Source organism: Babylonia areolata, chromosome 15, assembly GCF_041734735.1.
Source record: "Babylonia areolata isolate BAREFJ2019XMU chromosome 15, ASM4173473v1, whole genome shotgun sequence".
Classification (NCBI taxonomy): Eukaryota; Metazoa; Mollusca; class Gastropoda; order Neogastropoda; family Buccinidae; genus Babylonia; species Babylonia areolata.
Window position 1 is genome coordinate 5,652,848 of NC_134890.1, and position 20,562 is coordinate 5,673,409.

Sequence of the window (20,562 nt, forward strand, 5' to 3'; positions counted from 1 at the left end):
ATGTAGACAATCAAAAATGCAACAAAGAAAGAAAGATAATGCAACACCATGTACCATTGTCACCAAAGAAACAACAATATGTTAAACAACAAAAACAAAAAAACAGTAATATTGAAAATAAAATGAAAAGTAGATAGAGCATAAGCCAATAAATGAATATGTTATGCTTGGGTCAGCAGCGACAGTTGACCCCACAACTATCCACATCAATCATTAATTAAGTGATAATGATATTTGTTGTTGTCGTCGGCCTCCTTCAGTCTTGAGAGACTTGCTTGCGAAGCTGGAGTGACTTCTCCAGGTGCAGGCCTGGGCAGATTGATATGGAAGAGAAGCGGTTGCCCATGGAGCAAGTCCCCCCTCTCCTCACCTCTAGCTGACTCCAGGGAAAAAGCAGAGAAGCCTGGCACTAGGACGACGCAGGAGCTGCCGAAAAGGAGTTGGTTACAACTCAAGACTGCCTTAGGGACTTCGATTCTGGGTTTTCTGTCAGGATTTACTCCCGTAGCCTTCTCCTGAAGAAGATGTAGCTGCATAGCAGTGGAGGTTTGAGCTTGTCCTTTTCCTAGACAAACAGCCTTCCGAGGCTAACGAGCTTCATCTGTTTGGGTTTGAAATCAGAGTTTCCTTCTCCTAGATGAGCTGCCTTCCTTGGCTAACAAGCTCCATCTACTTGGGCTAGGGTTTTTTAGGCGACCCATTTCTGCTGAGATGTTTCCATTGTTGGACATGTGGGGCTTTTCATAGAGGAGACAGTGCCACCTGAAGCCTCACTAATAATAATAATAATGATGATAGAATAGTATATGTATTATAAACACACACACACACACACACACACACACACACACAACACACACACACACACACACACACCAAACAACATTGCCACACCAAAATCCCATGGGAAGAAGTGGTTTCAAAATAGACATTTGAAAATAAGTTCATTCATTTTTAGATTTGATATTTGTTGATGTGTATTTGTCTCTTAAAATATTATTGTTACTGAATGTTTTCCTTTTTATGATGATTGAAATGTACACACCCGCACATGCATACAAACACTCACACAGACACACGCGCGTGCCCGCACGCACACGCACACATAATGACTACCAAGTTAAACTGATCTCTCAGTCAAAGAAGGCAACTCACTTGCATAGCTTTCATCGGCGATCCGGCCAGCTTCTTCAGCACAACTGCTGGGTAGAGAACACAATTTGATATGATTTGCTGGCAGGCATTTTGAGTGAGCCGAAAGAGAATTTTCTGTATTGGTTGAAGCAGACAAAAAAAATATTTTGAATTGAATTGAATTGGATTATAACTCAGGACTGTGTGTACATAAGGTATATTTTATATACGATTATTCTTTATTTTTCATCTATTTTCTTGATTTATCTCAGCTACTTTTACTGACAGTCTGTAACATATATTCAAAAATTATCTAAAATTTTGATTATCTCAAAATTATGGCTCACTCATTGCTAACCAATGTGTTGAATAAACTTGAAACTATCAGAATTTTTTTTTTTTTTTTAATTATACTTATTATTGTGTGTTGATTTTCCTTTTAGGAAAGTAGGTTATAATTAAATGCATACTTTTTTTATTGTAGTTTGTTAGCTAGAATGTTTTATTAATTATTAACTTCTGCCACCAAACATCACTTGGCAGAAAGGCAACAAAAGCCAGAATAATGCATGGCACTGGAGGGGTTATTTGCACATACATAACTGCTAGATTTCTTCCTGGCACGCTATAAAACCTAGTACAGAGAGATCATGTTTCCCAGTTCTGGATAGGTGGTGACTTTTAGCTTGTGGCCTCTACATATAGCACTGTAACAGTGTAAATGAAGAGTTCAAAGCATGAATAACTGAAACAGCAGAACTCAATAGTGTGAATCAGTGTGTTTGTAAAATGAAAAAATACTTAACGTGGAAAAAAAAGAAAAATATTGATTAGCCAGTCAGTTTTGTTTTCAATCTCCAGAGACGTGGAACAAGCTCCCTGATAACCTCCATCATTCTGACTCCCTTGCTTCTTTCAAATCTGGTTTCAAAACTCACCTCTTCCCTCAGCAATTTGTTCAGTTGTGGCAGGTCCACTTCTTTGTGTGTGGTGTGCTTAACTACATGTGTTTACATATATAATAATCATGTGTATGAATTTGTATTTGTGTGTTTATATGTTTGGTCATGTGCGCATGAGTGTGTGTGTTGTGTGTGTGTGTGTGTGTGTGTTTCTGTGCTTGTGTGTGTTTGTATGTGCCTATGTGTGTGTATGTGTGGAGGGCAGCTGCTATGTACATATGTATGTTAAAATTAATGTATGCATTGTGTGTGTGTGTGTGTGTTTGTGTCTTAAATTTGTTTGTCACATTTTGGTGTATGCGTAGCATTGATGTAACGTGATATGTAAAGAAAAGTGTTTTATAAAGCACCTAGAGCAGATTTCTGGGTAGTGTGCTTTATAAGTATCCATTATTTAGCATCATCTGTAAGATCATGAATAAATTCATAGATAAAAGCATGTTTGAAATGGATAGTTTGTATGATAGTCAGTCGTGTCTGACTATGACCATCAGAATAGCAGAGGAGGCAACTGCTGTCCCAACTACCTGGGCAAGAATTGGATTATAGTGGAGAGTGTCCTACCCAAGTTACATCCCCACTTTCTCAGCCAAGAGTGTTTTAGAACAGTCAGCATTGGGATGGTTCCCAACTGCCAATTAGCCCCCAAGGCTGCAGCACTAAGAGCCAGTGCAAGTTTGCCTCCAGGTATGAGAGTCATTGTCCTTCACAAAAAGACTAAGCTGTAAAGCTCTCACTTTGCTGTTGGCCCAGCTGGATTGTAGGTAAAGATAGACTAACAATAATGTATAATAGTTCCTTAACTCAGCTGTTGTAATGTTCTTTTTGACTCACTTGTGTAAGCAAAATGAGTCTGTGTAATGACCCAGTTTTCGATTGCCTGTGTGTCTGTGGTAAATTATAACAAATTCATTTTCTCTGGAAATCCACTGTCTGTCAATACCATATCTGGAATATATACATTGTGGGAAAAATCTTTCCACCGAGGATTAAGTTATAATTCCAGATATGAACAGTTTATTTTGTTGAGGGTCTGGATTCAGAAAACCAGAATTGGGCTATTCCCAGTTGTTGGAATTTATGTTTGGGTTTGATGACAGCATGACATTATTTTTCTTGTTTGCAATTAAAAGAAATATGTATTCCAGATCATATACAACGATGTCTTCACTGCACATGAATGTTTTCAGAACATATACAACAACGTCTTCAATGCATATGAATATTTTTAAGTTAGATACTGAAATTAACTTGAATGAAAAGAAAAGAAATGCTGAATCAGTTTTGGTAAGCCTGGCTTACACCGTCCTGTGCAGATCTGGAGAAAACGGCTACATGCTGCGGTTTGTCTGAGGCAATGATAACATCTCTTTTACCGCAGACCTAAAAGAATTTCTCAATAATCAAGATACATCAAACTGACATGAATAAATGGTTTCATCGCCTCAAATACAGTTATTAATTCATTGCGCTGAAAATACATAAGTTTAAATATTAATTTCGGTTGATATTTGGCAGATGTGGTTTAGCACTGTCAGTAAGTCTACTTGCTTTCAACCTTACCTTGCAAAGTCTGATCCCACTAATTTGCCTTTTTAATTTTTTTCCTCAAGCTTAAATTGATGTAATACAGAACACATTTTTCCCCTCATTATTCCTTTACTGGATAAAGTGCATATCACAAGTGAGTCTTGAAGGCCATATCTCTCCTTTTTTTGTGGGTCAGAGAGGTACTCACCATATTTTGTATGTGATAGTGCGTGCCCATTTGCATGTGTGTGTGTGTGAGAGAGAGAGAGAGAGAAAGACTAAGACTGTGTATGTGTTTGTGTGTCACAGTAACACAACTTTAGTTCATTCATACAAAATCAACATTCATATATATCTGTGCATCTATGTGTGTGGTGTGTATGTGTGAACATTATGGCTTGTCAGCTGGTCCAGTTGGCTTTATTGGTTTTCTCTGTATAAAACTGATGGAGATGGCACACGTTCCCCCTTTGAAGGAAAAGAAAAACTAAGAAAAAGAACTGACCGGGAGAAAATGGAAGTTATATTACCTTTCATAAGTGCTAAAAAGATCGTTTTGATATTAAAAAATACATATCTTTACCTAGTTTGATTAAAACATGACTTGAGGAATGGATAATGAACTCAAGGCTTGCACAACTCTCTGAGGATGACCAGACTGCTTATTGCTTCACAGTCTTTGTTTTTGTTTGTTTTGTTTTCTTTGTTGTTTTGTTTTGTTTGTTGTGTTGTTGTTTTTGTTGTTGTTGTTTGTTTGTTTTTTTTTGGGGGGGGGGGGGGTTGAGGAGTGTGCACTGGGCAATGAAAAATCCTCTCTTTTTTTCTTCTTTTTTTTTACCCCATAGCATTGAAGGTTATATTTCCCAAGAAAAACAGATGTAATCCATTTCCGTGTTAAGTCATCAAAATCACAACAACACATAATCAGATTTCATCAAAAACCAGTGGAGCATTACGCAGTAGAATATACTTCAATGAGTGTACATAAACACCGATCACTTCACATTAGTTATATATCATTCATTCATTTGATTTTTTTCTATATCTGATTTCACAACAACAGTATTGTTACCTTTTCCATAAAATGTTAACATTGAAAAATGCGTGTAGTCAGTGTGTTGAACAGTGGTTGTGCCAGTCAGTGTTGTGTATACTGTATCACACTAGCATTACCAGTTCTGCTGTCTTTCAGGAAAGGTTCCCTTCTCTGGTTTCAGCTCGTAGCATATCCTGGCAAGTAGAACCAGCAGGCACAAACCCAAATAGTGTACTTAAGATTTTCTTATCAGGTCCTCACCAGTGTGAGAGAGGGGTTTTCTATTGTTAGACTTTGTGAGGGAGAGGAGACGCAACCTTCTGTTCCGGACTGACACCATGTCTGTTTACATAGGCATAGGGGTGGATTCCAGACCGACTGACACCATGTCTGTTTACATAGGCATAGGGGTGGATTCCAGACCGACTGACACCATGTCTGTTTACATAGGCATAGGGGTGGATTCCAGACGGACTGACACCATGTCTGTTTACATAGGCATAGGGGTGGATTCCAGACGGACTGACACCATGTCTGTTTACATAGGCAAGGGGTGGATTCCAGACCGACTGACACCATGTCTGTTTACATAGGCATAGGGGTGGATTCCAGACCGACTGACACCATGTCTGTTTACATAGGCAAGGGGTGGATTCCAGACCGACTGACACCATGTCTGTTTACATAGGCAAGGGGTGGATTCCAGACCGACTGACACCATGTCTGTTTACATAGGCAAGGGGTGGATTCCAGACCGACTGACACCATGTCTGTTTACATAGGCAAGGGGTGGATTCCAGACCGTATCCAAAGAAAGCATCAGTGCTGATATCGTGGAATTGACTTGTATGAACACTTGTTAGAACTAGAAGAGGAATCTGTTTTCTTTGCAGGCAAAATTCATTTGTTCTGCTTTTGCTTGATAAGATCTAATATTCTGTGTTGTTCCTTATCATGAAGTGTTTGCAGCTATGATGAAAAAGTGGAAACAAATGTATAGTACACACATTTCAGCTGAAAATAGGAAAACTTTCTTCTTCTTTTTTTTTAAAAAGATAATGTTGTTATGACTGCTGTTCCCAGGAAAAGTGTGTCACCACGGTGCACCCCACCCCCTCCCATTTCTTTCCCTGTCTGCATGTATACATTTTTTTGTAATCAAAGTGGAATTCTTTCTTCCGAATTTTGCTAGAAACAGCCTATTGGTTGCCATGGGACCTTGGTTTATGGTCTCATCCAAATGACAAGCACCCAGACCATTGCTCAAGGTCCAGTAGAGGGGCGTGGGGGGAAATCCCAGACTGTGTATTGGACTTGAACCTATGTATTGGACTTGACCACCAGGCCACGCTTTACGACTGGCCGGCACCTTGCAGTGCCTTCTTGCACACAGAGAGCACATGTACACCTGAATCACACCTCCATTTTAAAGCACCTTCAGAGAGAGAAATAAAAGTGTGTCTACTGGCCCAGTTGAATATTTCCTGCAGTTGGTGGCTGAGTTTTATAGGGTGGGAAATGGGCATTTCCATTGAAGCCATTAACCAGTGGAAAGTAATGTTTACATGGCTGGCAGAACACAGTGAAACCTGTCTCCATAGGTGTTAGAGCAGCATTGTGTTTGTTGTTTTTTGATACTCGCATGTTTAATTTGTGTCCACTCCTCCACCAACTTAAAAAAGAATGTGTGTGTGTGTGTGTGTGTGTGTGTGTGTGTTCCCCACCATCCTTGGTCTCATGTTGTGGTCTGTATCAGCACAAGGTGTTTTCTGGTGGGTGACCTGACGTTGATAGTTCTGTGTGAACTGCTGGTACTGGTGCTGTGAGAGAAGTAGCCTTTATGTGGCTGGGTACGGAAGATTTATAAGTCACTGAGGGTGATGAGGCACAAAGATGGCACAGCAAAAGGTGCAGCAAAGGGAAAAGAAAGTAGTAAATAAATAAAGGAAAGAAGCGAAAAAAGCAGCTGCCACTTGCTGTAGTGCTCCACTCTGTTTCTGTCATGTGGAGGACTTGATGTGAAAGCTGTGAAGCATTCAGCATCTACAGTGCTTGTACAGGGTGGTGCTGCACTGCAGCACGGCACTCTCCAGGTAGAGCAGCCCCATTTCACAGAGCAGTGCTTTGACAAAAAGAATGCACTGTCATCCACCTGTCCAGCCGGTCCTCAAGTGGACTGCTTTGTGAAAGCCACAGTACAGACTGCAGGGATACCACACACAATATACAGACTGCAGAGATACCACACACAATATGCTGATTACAAATATGCCCACACACCATGTACAAATTGTCAAGATGCCCACCATAAACAGATCACAGAGATACCCACAGACAATGCAAAGATTGTAGAGATGCCCACAATGTACAGATTGTAGAGATGCTCACACACCATTTACAGATTGTAAAGATGCTCACACACCATGTACAAATTGCAGAGATGCTCACACACCATTATATAGATTTATGTGTAATTTTTTTTTTTTTTAATATTGCAGAGATGCCCACACACCATATAGAGAGATTTCAAAAAACAGATAGTAAAGACGCCTTAACACAAAATGTAGAGATTTCCCAAAATGTACAGATTGTAGAGATGCCCACACACCATGTACAGATTGTAGAGATGCCCACATACCATGTACAGATTGTAGAGATGCCCACATACCATGTACAGATTGTAGAGATGTCCACACACCATGTACAGATTGTAGAGATGTCCACATACCATGTACAGATTGTAGAGATGTCCACATACCATGTACAGATTGTAGAGATGTCCACACACCATGTACAAATTGTAGAGATGCCCACATACCATGTACAGATTGTAGAGATGTCCACACACCATGTACAGATTGTAGAGATGTCCACACACCATGTACAGATTGTAGAGATGCCCACACACCATGTACAGATTGTGGAGATGCCCACACGCCATGTACAGATTGTAGAGATGCCCACACGCTATGTACAGATTGTAGAGATGTCCACACACCATGTACAGATTGTAGAGATGTCCACACACCATGTACAAATTGTAGAGATGCCCACACACCATGTACAGATTGTAGAGATGCACACACACCATGTACAGATTGTAGAGATGTCCACACACCATGTACAGATTGTAGAGATGGATTAGTTTCCCCATCACTGCTGTGCTCCCTCTCTTGGGCTCAACACCTGTTGATGGCTGTATGATGGGGGACAAGGACTGGTTGGAAAAGGGACAACTACTGTGTGTGTGTGTGTGTGCTTGTGTATGTGTGTGTGTGCATGTGTACAATGGCTGAAGTTTAGATTTGGAAGCAGTCACATAGTTACTAGGTTGTTCCATTAAGCCTGTCCCCGGCTGATTTGCGGATGTATTTTGCTTGTTTTAATGTCTCAGTTTTCCCCCCTCCCAGTGCAAATTTTAGTGCTGTGTTTTTCCCCAGACTGTTTGTCATTCAAGGTTTCCTACCAACATAGATTTTGACTGGGGACAGTTAACAGTTCAGGCAGATTTAAAGAGACAGTTACGCTTTTTGCCATCCCTGTGTACAAAGGTAGCAGGAAGCACACCAAGTCCCACCACTGTGCTGTAATACAGTTCCTCTCTCCGTTTTCTTCCCTTGCTTTTCACATGCTGCGGTGCACATTCTGTGTTTGCTACACATCTCTGTGTGGGCTTTTTACCTGTATTGTGATGTGAGTTTTACCCAGGTCACCACACTTGTTTTGCGAGGTGTGTATGCTGGGAATGTTCATGCGCAGAACTGGATGACATGATCTCTACATGTGAATGTACATGGATCAGATGAAGAGGTCTGCACATGCATCTGTTTACGTCAGAGATAAGAAAACTCTCTGCCCTTAAGCCACCAGGTTTTTGTTATTCTTAATCTTTCAGAGATTGTTGGCATGAATTAGTTTAGTTTTATTATATGTTTTAATTGTTTTTGTAGTTTTTTGTTGTTGTTGTTTTTTTTTTGGGGGGGGGGGGGGGGTGAAGGGGTGTTCTTTCAAATTCTCAGAGATTGTTGGCTTAAATTTGTGTTGTATGATTTCAATTTTTTAAAGTTTTCTCTGCCCATTATTTGGCAACTTTCCCCAGAGTTATACAGGAAACAGTGTGGTGAAGTAAACATGCACTTGTTATGTGACACTATCTGCCACTCCTCTGTGTGTCAAGCATTACTCCTAGTTGAATATTGCTACTGTCAGTGTGCCAGAAAATCTTAATCATTTATTCTGCTGTGGAGTGGAGGGGTGTGGTGAGGGGGATTGGAGTGCAGGACAGCAGGGGGGAGGAAGGTAACTGTAGAAATAACAGAATGAATGTGTGAAGGAAAAGGCATATATACAAAGCTAATGATACAATAAATTATTTTTTGCATATGCTGAAATGTCACTGTTGAAATCATGATTTTGTATGTGTGTTTGTGAGAGAGAGAGAGAGAGAGAGAGAGAGAATATGTGTGTGTTTTATTTGTACATGTGCCTATTTGTGTCAGTCTGTTCACCTGCCAATCACAGTCAGTGTTCGTGTGTGAGAGGAGAAATGGAGATTGGGGGAGGCAATATTCAGTACAATGACTGTTCAGGTAGTGTGTGAATGTGTGTACATGTGTGTCTGAGTGTGTGTGTGTGTGTGCGCGCACGGTTGTGTGTGTGTGTGTCTGTGTGTTCAATCACATGACAAGCATAGTGTGTAGCTGCAGGGAAATCTAAACAAATTCTCTCAGTATGTCAGAATAGTGAGGCTAGGAGAATAAAGGATTAAACAACAATAAAGGGTGGTAACTCTTTCCATTTACAAGCAACACAATTTCCTGTGTGCTAGCTGAATCGGTAGAATAAACAGAATTAACTTGAAGTTGAACTGAGTTGAAGTTGTGTGCCTTGTAAATGGAAAGAGTAACCACTCTTTATTGTTGTCAGATCCTCTCAAGAGTTTCTCAGGTGGTGCCAAAACTGAACAAAACAAAGACAGTGATCCTGAGACAGGGCTGGAAGACCAGTGTTCAAACTGAAAGGAACGGAGGGAGATGGAGGGTAGGTGGGGGTTCAGAGGGTGCAAAGCCATTTCAGTCTGACAGAGAAGTGACAATGGTGGCGGCGCTTACCCAGTTATGAAGGGCAAATATTAGGGATTCTAGATAGAACTTGGCACAGGATGTGAGGGCTGCCTTTGAGACGTGTTTTGGAGCGGTATTTAGCTCAGGCACACTCAGTGGTGGTGGTGGAGGGTGAGTACGCTTGACTGGTGGGTGTGGGTTTGGCACCACCCATTGTTTCAGGCACTTGCTTCTGCTAGTTCTTTGTCAGGGGTATGTGTATCTGGCTGGTTGTGTCTCTTATTGGGTAGGAATACATACATACATACATACATACGTACATACATACATTTTTTATTTGTGTCTGTCTGCCTGTCTGTACTCTGTTTATCTGTATTTGTTTATCTCAATCTATCTTCTCTCTCTCTCTCTCTCTCTCTCTCTCTCTCTGTCTCTGTCTCTCTCTCTCTCTCTCTCTCTCTCTCTCTCTCTCTCTCTCTCTCTCTCACACACACACACACACACACACACACACACACACACACACACACACACACACACAAAATGTTTCATTTTTGTATGTTAGTCCTGTGTTTGAGTTTCCTTCTGTTGTGCTGTGTATGTGAGTGACTGGTGTTTACCCAGAAGATAGAGTTGTTAATTAAAGAGCACACCCATACTTCTCTGAGTGTGCACTGGGTTAAGATTTTAGGTGGACTGAAACTGAAATGCATGTTGGTGAATTGGACTTTTTTTATTAGTTTCTATTATTTTAGCTGATTAAAATACTTTGTGGACTAAGTTAGATGTGGGTGAATTAAGCTTTCTGACATTGTTTTAAATTCATAGACCAGTTAACATTATTTTGGGTTTGGTTCAGCTGGGTTTAAGATGTGAAGGTACTCCGTCCTGAAATGGATGTTTCACAGAGGGTACTCCACCCTGAAATGGACCTTTCACAGAGGGTACTCCACCCTGAAATGGACCTTTCACAGAGGGTACACCACCCTGAAATGGACCTTTCACAGAGGGTACACCACCCTGAAATGGACCTTTCACAGAGGGTACTCCACCCTGAAATGGACCTTTCACAGAGGGTACTCCACCCTGAAATGGACCTTTCACAGAGGGTACTCCACCCTGAAATGGACTTTTCACAGAGGGTACTCCATCCTGAAATGGACCTTTCACAGAGGGTACACCATCCTGAAATGGACCTTTCACAGAGGGTACTCCACCCAGAAATGGACCTTTCACAGAGGGTACTCCACCCTGAAATGGACCTTTCACAGAGGGTACACCATCCTGAAATGGACCTTTCACAGAGGGTACTCCACCCTGAAATGGACCTTTCACAGAGGGTACTCCACCCTGAAATGGACCTTTCACAGAGGGTACTCCACCCTGAAATGGACCTTTCACAGAGGGTACTCCACCCTGAAATGGACCTTTCACAGAGGGCTGGGCTGCAGGCAGTGTGGCCTGGTTGTGTCTCTTCCTCCGTTGTGTGGAGTGGAATGAAGCATGGTGTGGCTTGGTGTCCCTGACATTTCTGTCATTACAATTAGCAGGGGAAAAGTGCTGGGGTATTAATTAATGTGAATGAAGAAAAGAAGGGCATCATAAAACCAACACCAAGAACACATACATATTCAGACATTACCATCATCTGCGGCATCATTCACTTACATCAGCAACACCCCCGTCATTTTCTGTAACAATAACAACAATGATAATGTTAATAATGATGCTGATGATTTTATGTTGAAGATACTTTTTGATGTATCAAAGTCACATCTCTGTTCTTTCTGAGTTTTGATAAGTTGTGTTTTTGTTGTTTTTCAGATTTGGTCTGCTCCTCAGAATATGAGAACAAAATGTGACAGTTGTAAACATGTACAGCTTCAGTTCTCATGGAACAGTCAGCACAGGACATAATCCCTAAGATAGTTCACACTGAGATCCCTAAGATAGTTCACACAGGGAAGATCATGAAGTGGACACAATCCAGAGACAGTGTGGAGCTCTGTCTGTTCACTGAAATATATGTCTGCAGCTCACCGAATTCAGTAATCTGGAAAATGTCATCACTGACTGACTGAAAAGACGGCTGGAAGCAAGGAACATTGGCAATCATGTCTGCATCGATGACAGAGAACATCTCTCGGCGGCTGATAAACCCTGGGATATCCCAGGTGCACAAGGATGTTGTGGATGACCGCTACAGAGATCTACGGCGGCCACGCAAGGTGCGCTTTTTTGTCAATGGGGATCGCTTCTTCAAGGGCAAGAAACTCTACATTACTCCACATAGGTGAGAAAAGTGCTGCTGTTTTGTGTTTGTCAGCTGCCTGTACTGTACTGAAACGCCCTAAGAGTGAACATATTTGGCCTCTTCTGAAATAACTCCGCTAGTTGCTGATACAGTCCAGAATTGAATATACCTCCACACATTGCTTCACACATTCTCTGTTTCTTTACATTCAAACAAGGCAGCTACATTCACCATCAGTCAGCTACATTCACCATCAGACAGTCACATTCACCATCACACATTCTCTGTTTTTTTACATTCAAACAAGGCAGCTACATACACCATCACACATTCTCTGTTTTTTTACATTCAAACAAGACAGTCACATTCACCATCACACATTCTCTGTTTCTTTACATTCAAACAAGGCAGCTACATTCACCATCAGACAGTCACCTTCACCATCAGTCAGCTACATTCACCATCAGTCAGTCACATTCTCTGTTTCTTTACATTCAAACAAGACAGCTACATTCACCATCAGTCAGTCACATTCACCATCAGTCAGTCACATTCACCATCAGTCAGTCACATTCACCATCAGTCAGCTACATTCACCATCAGTCAGTCACATTCACCATCAGTCAGTCACATTCACCATCAGTCAGCTACATTCACCATCAGTCAGTCACATTCACCATCAGACAGTCACATTCACCATCAGTCAGTCACATTCACCATCAGACAGTCACATTCACCATCAGTCAGTCACATTCACCATCAGTCAGTCACATTCACCATCAGTCACATTCACCATCAGACAGTCACATTCACCATCAGTCAGTCACATTCACCATCAGTCAGTCACATTCACCATCAGACAGTCACATTCACCATCAGTCAGTCACATTCACCATCAGACAGCTACATTCACCATCAGTCAGTCACATTCACCATCAGTCAGTCACATTCACCATCAGTCAGTCACATTCACCATCAGTCAGCTACATTCACCATCAGTCAGTCACATTCACCATCAGTCAGCTACATTCACCATCAGACAGTCACATTCACCATCAGTCAGTCACATTCACCATCAGTCAGTCACATTCACCATCAGACAATCACATTCACCATCAGTCAGTCACATTCACCATCAGTCAGCTACATTCACCATCAGTCAGTCACATTCACCATCAGTCAGTCACATTCACCATCAGTCAGTCACATTCACCATCAGACAATCACATTCACCATCAGTCAGTCACATTCACCATCAGTCAGCTACATTCACCATCAGACAGTCACATTCACCATCAGACAATCACATTCACCATCAGTCAGCTACATTCACCATCAGTCAGTCACATTCACCATCAGACAGCTACATTCACCATCAGACAGCTACATTCACCATCAGACAATCACATTCACCATCAATCAGTCACATTCACCACAAGACAGCTACATTCACCATCAGTCAGTCACATTCACCATCAGACAGCTACATTCACCATCAGACAGCTACATTCACCATCAGACAATCACATTCACCATCAGTCAGTCACATTCACCATCAGTCAGCTACATTCACCATCAGACAGTCACATTCACCATCAGACAATCACATTCACCATCAGTCAGCTACATTCACCATCAGTCAGTCACATTCACCATCAGACAATCACATTCACCATCAGTCAGTCACATTCACCATCAGTCAGCTACATTCACCATCAGTCAGTCACATTCACCATCAGTCAGTTACATTCACCATCAGACAGCTACATTCACCATCAGTCAGCTACATTCACCATCAGACAGTCACATTCACCATCAGACAGTCACATTCACCATCAGACAGCTACATTCACCATCAGACAGTCACATTCACCATCAGACAGTCACATTCACCATCAGACAGCTACATTCACCATCAGACAGCTACATTCACCATCAGACAGTCACATTCACCATCAGTCAGATACATTCACCATCAGTCAGTCACATTGTCTATTTCTTTACATTCAAACAAGACAGCTACATTCACCATCAGTCAGCTACATTCACCATCAGACAGTCACATTCACCATCAGTCAGCTACATTCACCATCAGACAGCTACATTCACCATCAGTCAGCTACATTCACCATCAGACAGTCACATTCACCATCAGACAGCTACATTCACCATCAGACAGCTACATTCACCATCAGTCAGTCACATTCACCATCAGACAATCACATTCACCATCAGACAGTCACATTCACCATCAGTCAGCTACATTCACCATCAGTCAGTCACATTCACCACAAGACAGCTACATTCACCATCAGACAGTCACATTCACCATCAGACAGTCACATTCACCATCAGTCAGCTACATTCACCATCAGACAGCTACATTCACCATCAGACAGTCACATTCACCATCAGACAGTCACATTCACCATCAGTCAGTCACATTCTCTGTTTCTTTACATTCAAACAAGACAGCTACACTCACCATCAGTCAGCTACATTCACCATCAGTCAGCTACATTCACCATCAGACAGTCACATTCACCATCAGACAATCACATTCACCATCAGTCAGCTACATTCACCATCAGTCAGTCACATTCACCATCAGACAGCTACATTCACCATCAGACAGCTACATTCACCATCAGACAATCACATTCACCATCAATCAGTCACATTCACCACAAGACAGCTACATTCACCATCAGTCAGCTACATTCACCATCAGACAATCACATTCACCATCAGACAGCTACATTCACCATCAGACAATCACATTCACCATCAATCAGTCACATTCACCACAAGACAGCTACATTCACCATCAGTCAGCTACATTCACCATCAGACAGTCACATTCACCATCAGACAATCACATTCACCATCAGTCAGCTACATTCACCATCAGTCAGTCACATTCACCATCAGACAGCTACATTCACCATCAGACAGCTACATTCACCATCAGACAGCTACATTCACCATCAGACAATCACATTCACCATCAGTCAGTCACATTCACCATAAGACAGCTACATTCACCATCAGACAGTCACATTCACCATCAGACAATCACATTCACCATCAGTCAGTCACATTCACCATCAGTCAGCTACATTCACCATCAGACAGTCACATTCACCATCAGACAATCACATTCACCATCAGTCAGCTACATTCACCATCAGTCAGCTACATTCACCATCAGACAGTCACATTCACCATCAGACAGTCACATTCACCATCAGTCAGCTACATTCACCATCAGTCAGTCACATTCACCATCAGACAGCTACATTCACCATCAGACAGCTACATTCACCATCAGACAGTCACATTCACCATCAGTCAGTCACATTCACCATCAGACAGCTACATTCACCATCAGTCAGTCACATTCACCATCAGTCAGTCACATTCACCATCAGACAGCTACATTCACCATCAGACAGTCACATTCACCATCAGACAGTCACATTCACCATCAGTCAGTCACATTCACCATCAGTCAGTCACATTCTCTGTTTCTTTACATTCAAACAAGACAGCTACATTCACCATCAGTCAGCTACATTCACCATCAGACAGTCACATTCACCATCAGACAGTCACATTCACCATCAGTCAGTCACATTCACCATCAGTCAGTCACATTCACCATCAGACAGTCACATTCACCATCAGACAGCTACATTCACCATCAGACAGTCACATTCACCATCAGACAGCTACATTCACCATCAGACAGTCACATTCACCATCAGACAGCTACATTCACCATCAGACAGTCACATTCACCATCAGTCAGCTACATTCACCATCAGACAGCTACATTCACCATCAGTCAGCTACATTCACCAGATTCCCTCTGTCAAAGATCCTTCACATTCACCGCCCCTGTCTAGTGGAACTCCTTCATTCATTGAATACACTTCTCCATTTCCACCTTCAAAACCAAGTTCAAGACTTGTCTGTCTAAAACTGTCTTTATTTGATCTCCTGATGCCTGCAACAGTGTGGGTGTGTGCTAGTTTCATTTTCAGTTTGTGTTGTTGAAGTGTTGAGGGGAGGGAGGGAGAGTGGAACTGATTTTGAGGTGTTGCAGTTGGCTTCATTCATTGTTTGGGTGTTGTGATGTACGTGATTGGCTTTGGATTTTTGAATATGCTTTTAGGTGTTTTCTTTGGACATTGAGTATGTACTTTTGATGCAGCATCTTGTCATGTTTGCTTCCTAAGTTGGACAACCTGCATGTTTTGATGGATGGTTTGTTTTTTTCCCTTAAATTGGAACCGTTGTGATTGTAAAGTGCTCAGAGCAAATCATTTGATTAGGCACTATATAAGTAAGCATTTTTATTGTTGTTATTGGTGTTCATTGTGTCGTTAGACAACCTCTTTATGTTTGAGCTTGAAAGAACAGCTCACGTTTATTGTCATTTTAGTTTAATCTTTCCTGGACCAGTTTGGAGAATGGTTGTATTGCAGCATGTTCTGATTAATCATTTGGAGTCGTGGCCTCATGGTATGGCATACGCCTTAGAAGCGAGAGAATCTGAGCGTATCAAATCCCACATTCGCCAATATTTTCTCCCCCTGCACTAGACCTTGAGTATCTGGGCGCAAGCCATTCCTCTCCAGTATATTTGTATATGTGTGCTTGTGATTGAAACCTGACTGAATGACATAGGAAATAATGAAGAGCGGGGGGGGGGGGGGGGAGGTGACTGATAACATGACCCCACATCCCTCTTAAAGTGAAGCGTTGGGCAGACTGACTGATAACATGAGGACCCCACATCCCTCTTAAAGTGAAGCGTTGGGCAGACTGACTGATAACATGACCCCACATCCCTCTTAAAGTGAAGTGTTGGGCAAACTGACTGATAACATGACCCCACATCCCTCTTAAAGTGAAGTGTTGTGCAGACTGACTGATAACATGAGGACCCCACATCCCTCTTAAAGTGAAGTGTTGGGCAAACTGACTGATAACATGAGGACCCCGCATCCCTCTTAAAGTGAAGTGTTGGGCAGACTGACTGATAACATGACCCCACATCCCTCTTAAAGTGAAGTGTTGGGCAGACTGACTGATAACATGAGGACCCCACATCCCTCTTAAAGTGAAGTGTTGGGCAGACTGACTGATAACATGAGGACCCCACATCCCTCTTAAAGTGAAGTGTTGGGCAGACTGACTGATAACATGACCCCACATCCCTCTTAAAGTGAAGTGTTGGGCAGACTGACTGATAACATGAGGACCCCACATCCCTCTTAAAGTGAAGCGTTGGGCAGACTGACTGATAACATGACCCCACATCCCTCTTAAAGTGAAGTGTTGGGCAGACTGACTGATAACATGAGGACCCCACATCCCTCTTAAAGTGAAGTGTTGGGCAGACTGACTGATAACATGAGGACCCCACATCCCTCTTAAAGTGAAGTGTTGGGCAGACTGACTGATAACATGAGGACCCCACATCCCTCTTAAAGTGAAGTGTTGGGCAGACTGACTGATAACATGAGGACCCCGCATCCCTCTTAAAGTGAAGTGTTGGGCAGACTGACTGATAACATGAGGACCCCACATCCCTCTTAAAGTGAAGCGTTGGGCAGACTGACTGATAACATGAGGACCCCGCATCCCTCTTAAAGTGAAGCGTTGGGCAAACTGACTGATAACATGAGGACCCCACATCCCTCTTAAAGTGAAGTGTTGGGCAGACTGACTGATAACATGAGGACCCCGCATCCCTCTTAAAGTGAAGTGTTGGGCAGACTGACTGATAACAAAACTGCCAGCTACAAGGACCACATTATCCATGTTCCTGTATTACACTCACTCACTCACTCACTCATACACACTAAAACTGTGCCCCACACAAATAGCAACACAAAACGTAGCTGAAAAACTGGACAGAGGGGTAAAGCTCCAAAGATAACCAAAGGAAAGACATTATCACTTTCACCCTGTCTCGTCCAGAGACTGAGAGTTAGTAACCAAAGTTCGCCTGTGTTTCCAACAGATACTACAACTTCAATGACCTGCTCAACGACCTGACAGGCAAACTCCCATCCAGCCTCAACCTGCCCTATGGTGTGCGTCAGATCTTCACACCTGTTGGAGGTCGCCGTGTCTCCGACATTGAAGACCTGCAGGATGGAGAAACCTATGTGTGTGCCGGCTTTGAAGGGTTCAAGGTCATCAAGTATGGCCGCACTGACCTTGAACCATGGTCAGTGGGCAAGACAGGTGAATTTTCTTTTTCTTGCTGGGTTGGGTTTTTTTTGTTGTTTTCTTCTTCTTCTTCTTCTTCTTCTTCTTCTTTTTTTTTCTTTGTGTTTTTTTGTTTTTGACTCACTTGTGTAAACAAAGTGAGTCTATGTTTTAACCTGGTGTTCGGTTGTCTGTGTGTGTGTGTGTGTGTGTGTGTCTGTGTGTCCGTGGTAAACTTTAATATTGACATTTTCTCTGCATATACTTTGTCAGTTGACACCAAATTAGGCATAAAAATAGGAAAAATTCAGTTCTTTCCAGTCATCTTGTTTAAAACAATATTGCACCTCTGAGATGGGCACAAAAAAATAAAAAAGAAGCCAAATTATATGCAAACTGCATTTACTGTTATATTTATATTTTTTTATTCTCTAAACTTGGCACTTTGATCTGATATTCTGACACAACAACAAGAGCAGTCATTATTATCATTTTTTGTTCAGACAGGAACTTCTTTTGCTAGCATGGAAGTTATATTTATTTTGCAAACGTTTTGATGCAGATAGAAAAGAAGGGAAATTAATCTGTAATTAATGCTAGGGGATTTAATTTGCCTTAAACTGATATTTCTCATCTTAAACATTACATTTTGAAATTATGCTCAATACATAAAAAGCTTGTGTGTTTTACTCTCAGTGTACGGGGCTTTCACTATGTTCATTCACCCAAGTGGTTTTTTTTCGGAAAATACTAAAATCAATACGACAAGTGGACTTTATAGATCTATTGGCTGAGCCCTGAAGGTCATGGGCAAAAATCAGTTGCGTACACATATTTATACACATTCAAAGTGCGTGCTCATATTCTTCACGAACGCGAATGACGCCATTTTGTTTCAAGTTGTTGACCTGCCCGTTCAATCCTATATTCAATCGATAATACACGATAACATGTGATGGAAAGTTGGAGAAGGAGACCGTTAAATATTTATTCAGAGAAAGATTTGTGAACGCCTCATCACTTGCTGGATTATGCCCCAAACTGCCATAAAAATATCCACAGAATCAGTTGGAATTCACAGTTAAAAATTGTAAACCATGCAGGTTAATACCCTTGAATTGATGAAACGAAAAAAATTTCCAGTCTTGACTTTTCTCAAAATGAAGTCCTTTTCACTTCATACGATGTTTAGAAGTACTTGTACTTGGCTCTACATGTTATTAGTTAAACAAAATACTAAATTTTCATATCAACTTTAAAACTATAAAACTAGAATGAACATAAAAGAGAAATTGAATCGATCGACCGTGTCGTACTACATTCCCGAACTAAACTTGTACATCTATCTAGATCCAGAGAAAACGGCTAAATGTTGCAGTGTGATTGCGGTGACAGCCACGTCTCCTTTACCGCGGGCTTAAAAAGAATTTTTTATTGCCCTTAAAGATTTTTTGAATGCCCAAGATACACCAGAATAATATAATTTAAACAGCGTTCTCACTGCGAATACCACAATTGATTTATTGCCCTTTAAAAAAGTATGTTTAAATATTAAATTTTAGAACGTCGGTTAAGGAGCCACGATACTGCAATGGGTAAGTTTCTTCTCACCCGAACACGCAGGGGTTCGAATCTGGTTAGGACTTTTCTTTTTCTTTTTTTTTTTCTTTTTTCTTTTTTTTTTTTAACCTGAAGCTTTATAATAATAAATACAGAACACATTTTAACAATTAGATTTTTTTTTTTTTTAAGTGTATCACAAGTGAGTCTTGAAGGCCTTGCCTCTCTTGTTGTTTTTGTTTTCTTTGGGTTGGATTGTTTTGCTTTTTGTTTGATGATGATCTTTTTATAGCATGATGGAATGTGATAGTGTATTTCATGTTTTTACTGCCCTGGTGTGTTGATGAGTACATGTCTGTGTGTGTTAGTGTGAATATTTTTGTCTGTCTGTCTGCCAGCCAGTTTATCTGTTTGGCTGTGGTTTTTTTAGTGCATATTTTTATTTGTACACAAGACCGACTCTGTGTGTGTGACATTAATTTTCATGCATCGATGGCACTCTGTGTATTAGGCATATTTCACTATTTCTCCTTCAGTTTGATGTCTCTTTGCCAAGATGTTAACAGTCATTCCCTGATGTTCGACAGCATCATTCCCTGATGTTAGACAGCATCATTAGACAGCATCATTCACTTATGTTAGACAACATCATTAGACAGCATCATTCACTGATGTTAGACAGCATCATTAGACAGCATCGTTAGACAGCATCGTTCACTTATGTTAGACAGCATCATTAGACAGCGTCTTTCATTGATGTTAGACAGCATCATTAGACAGCATCGTTCACTGATGTTA

General features: G+C 41.4%; 1 protein-coding gene across 1 annotated transcript in view; it reads left to right on the forward strand.

The window, feature by feature from the left end:
- Positions 1 to 20,562, forward strand: part of LOC143290151 (serine/threonine-protein kinase DCLK3-like) — a 57,181-nt gene that overhangs the window by 2,493 nt on the left and 34,126 nt on the right. The window contains exons 2-3 of the mRNA XM_076599453.1: positions 11,550 to 12,018; positions 18,014 to 18,240. Coding sequence (XP_076455568.1) covers positions 11,840 to 12,018; positions 18,014 to 18,240 — 406 coding nt within the window. The 5' untranslated portion in view covers positions 11,550 to 11,839. The remainder of the gene's footprint in view (positions 1 to 11,549; positions 12,019 to 18,013; positions 18,241 to 20,562) is intronic.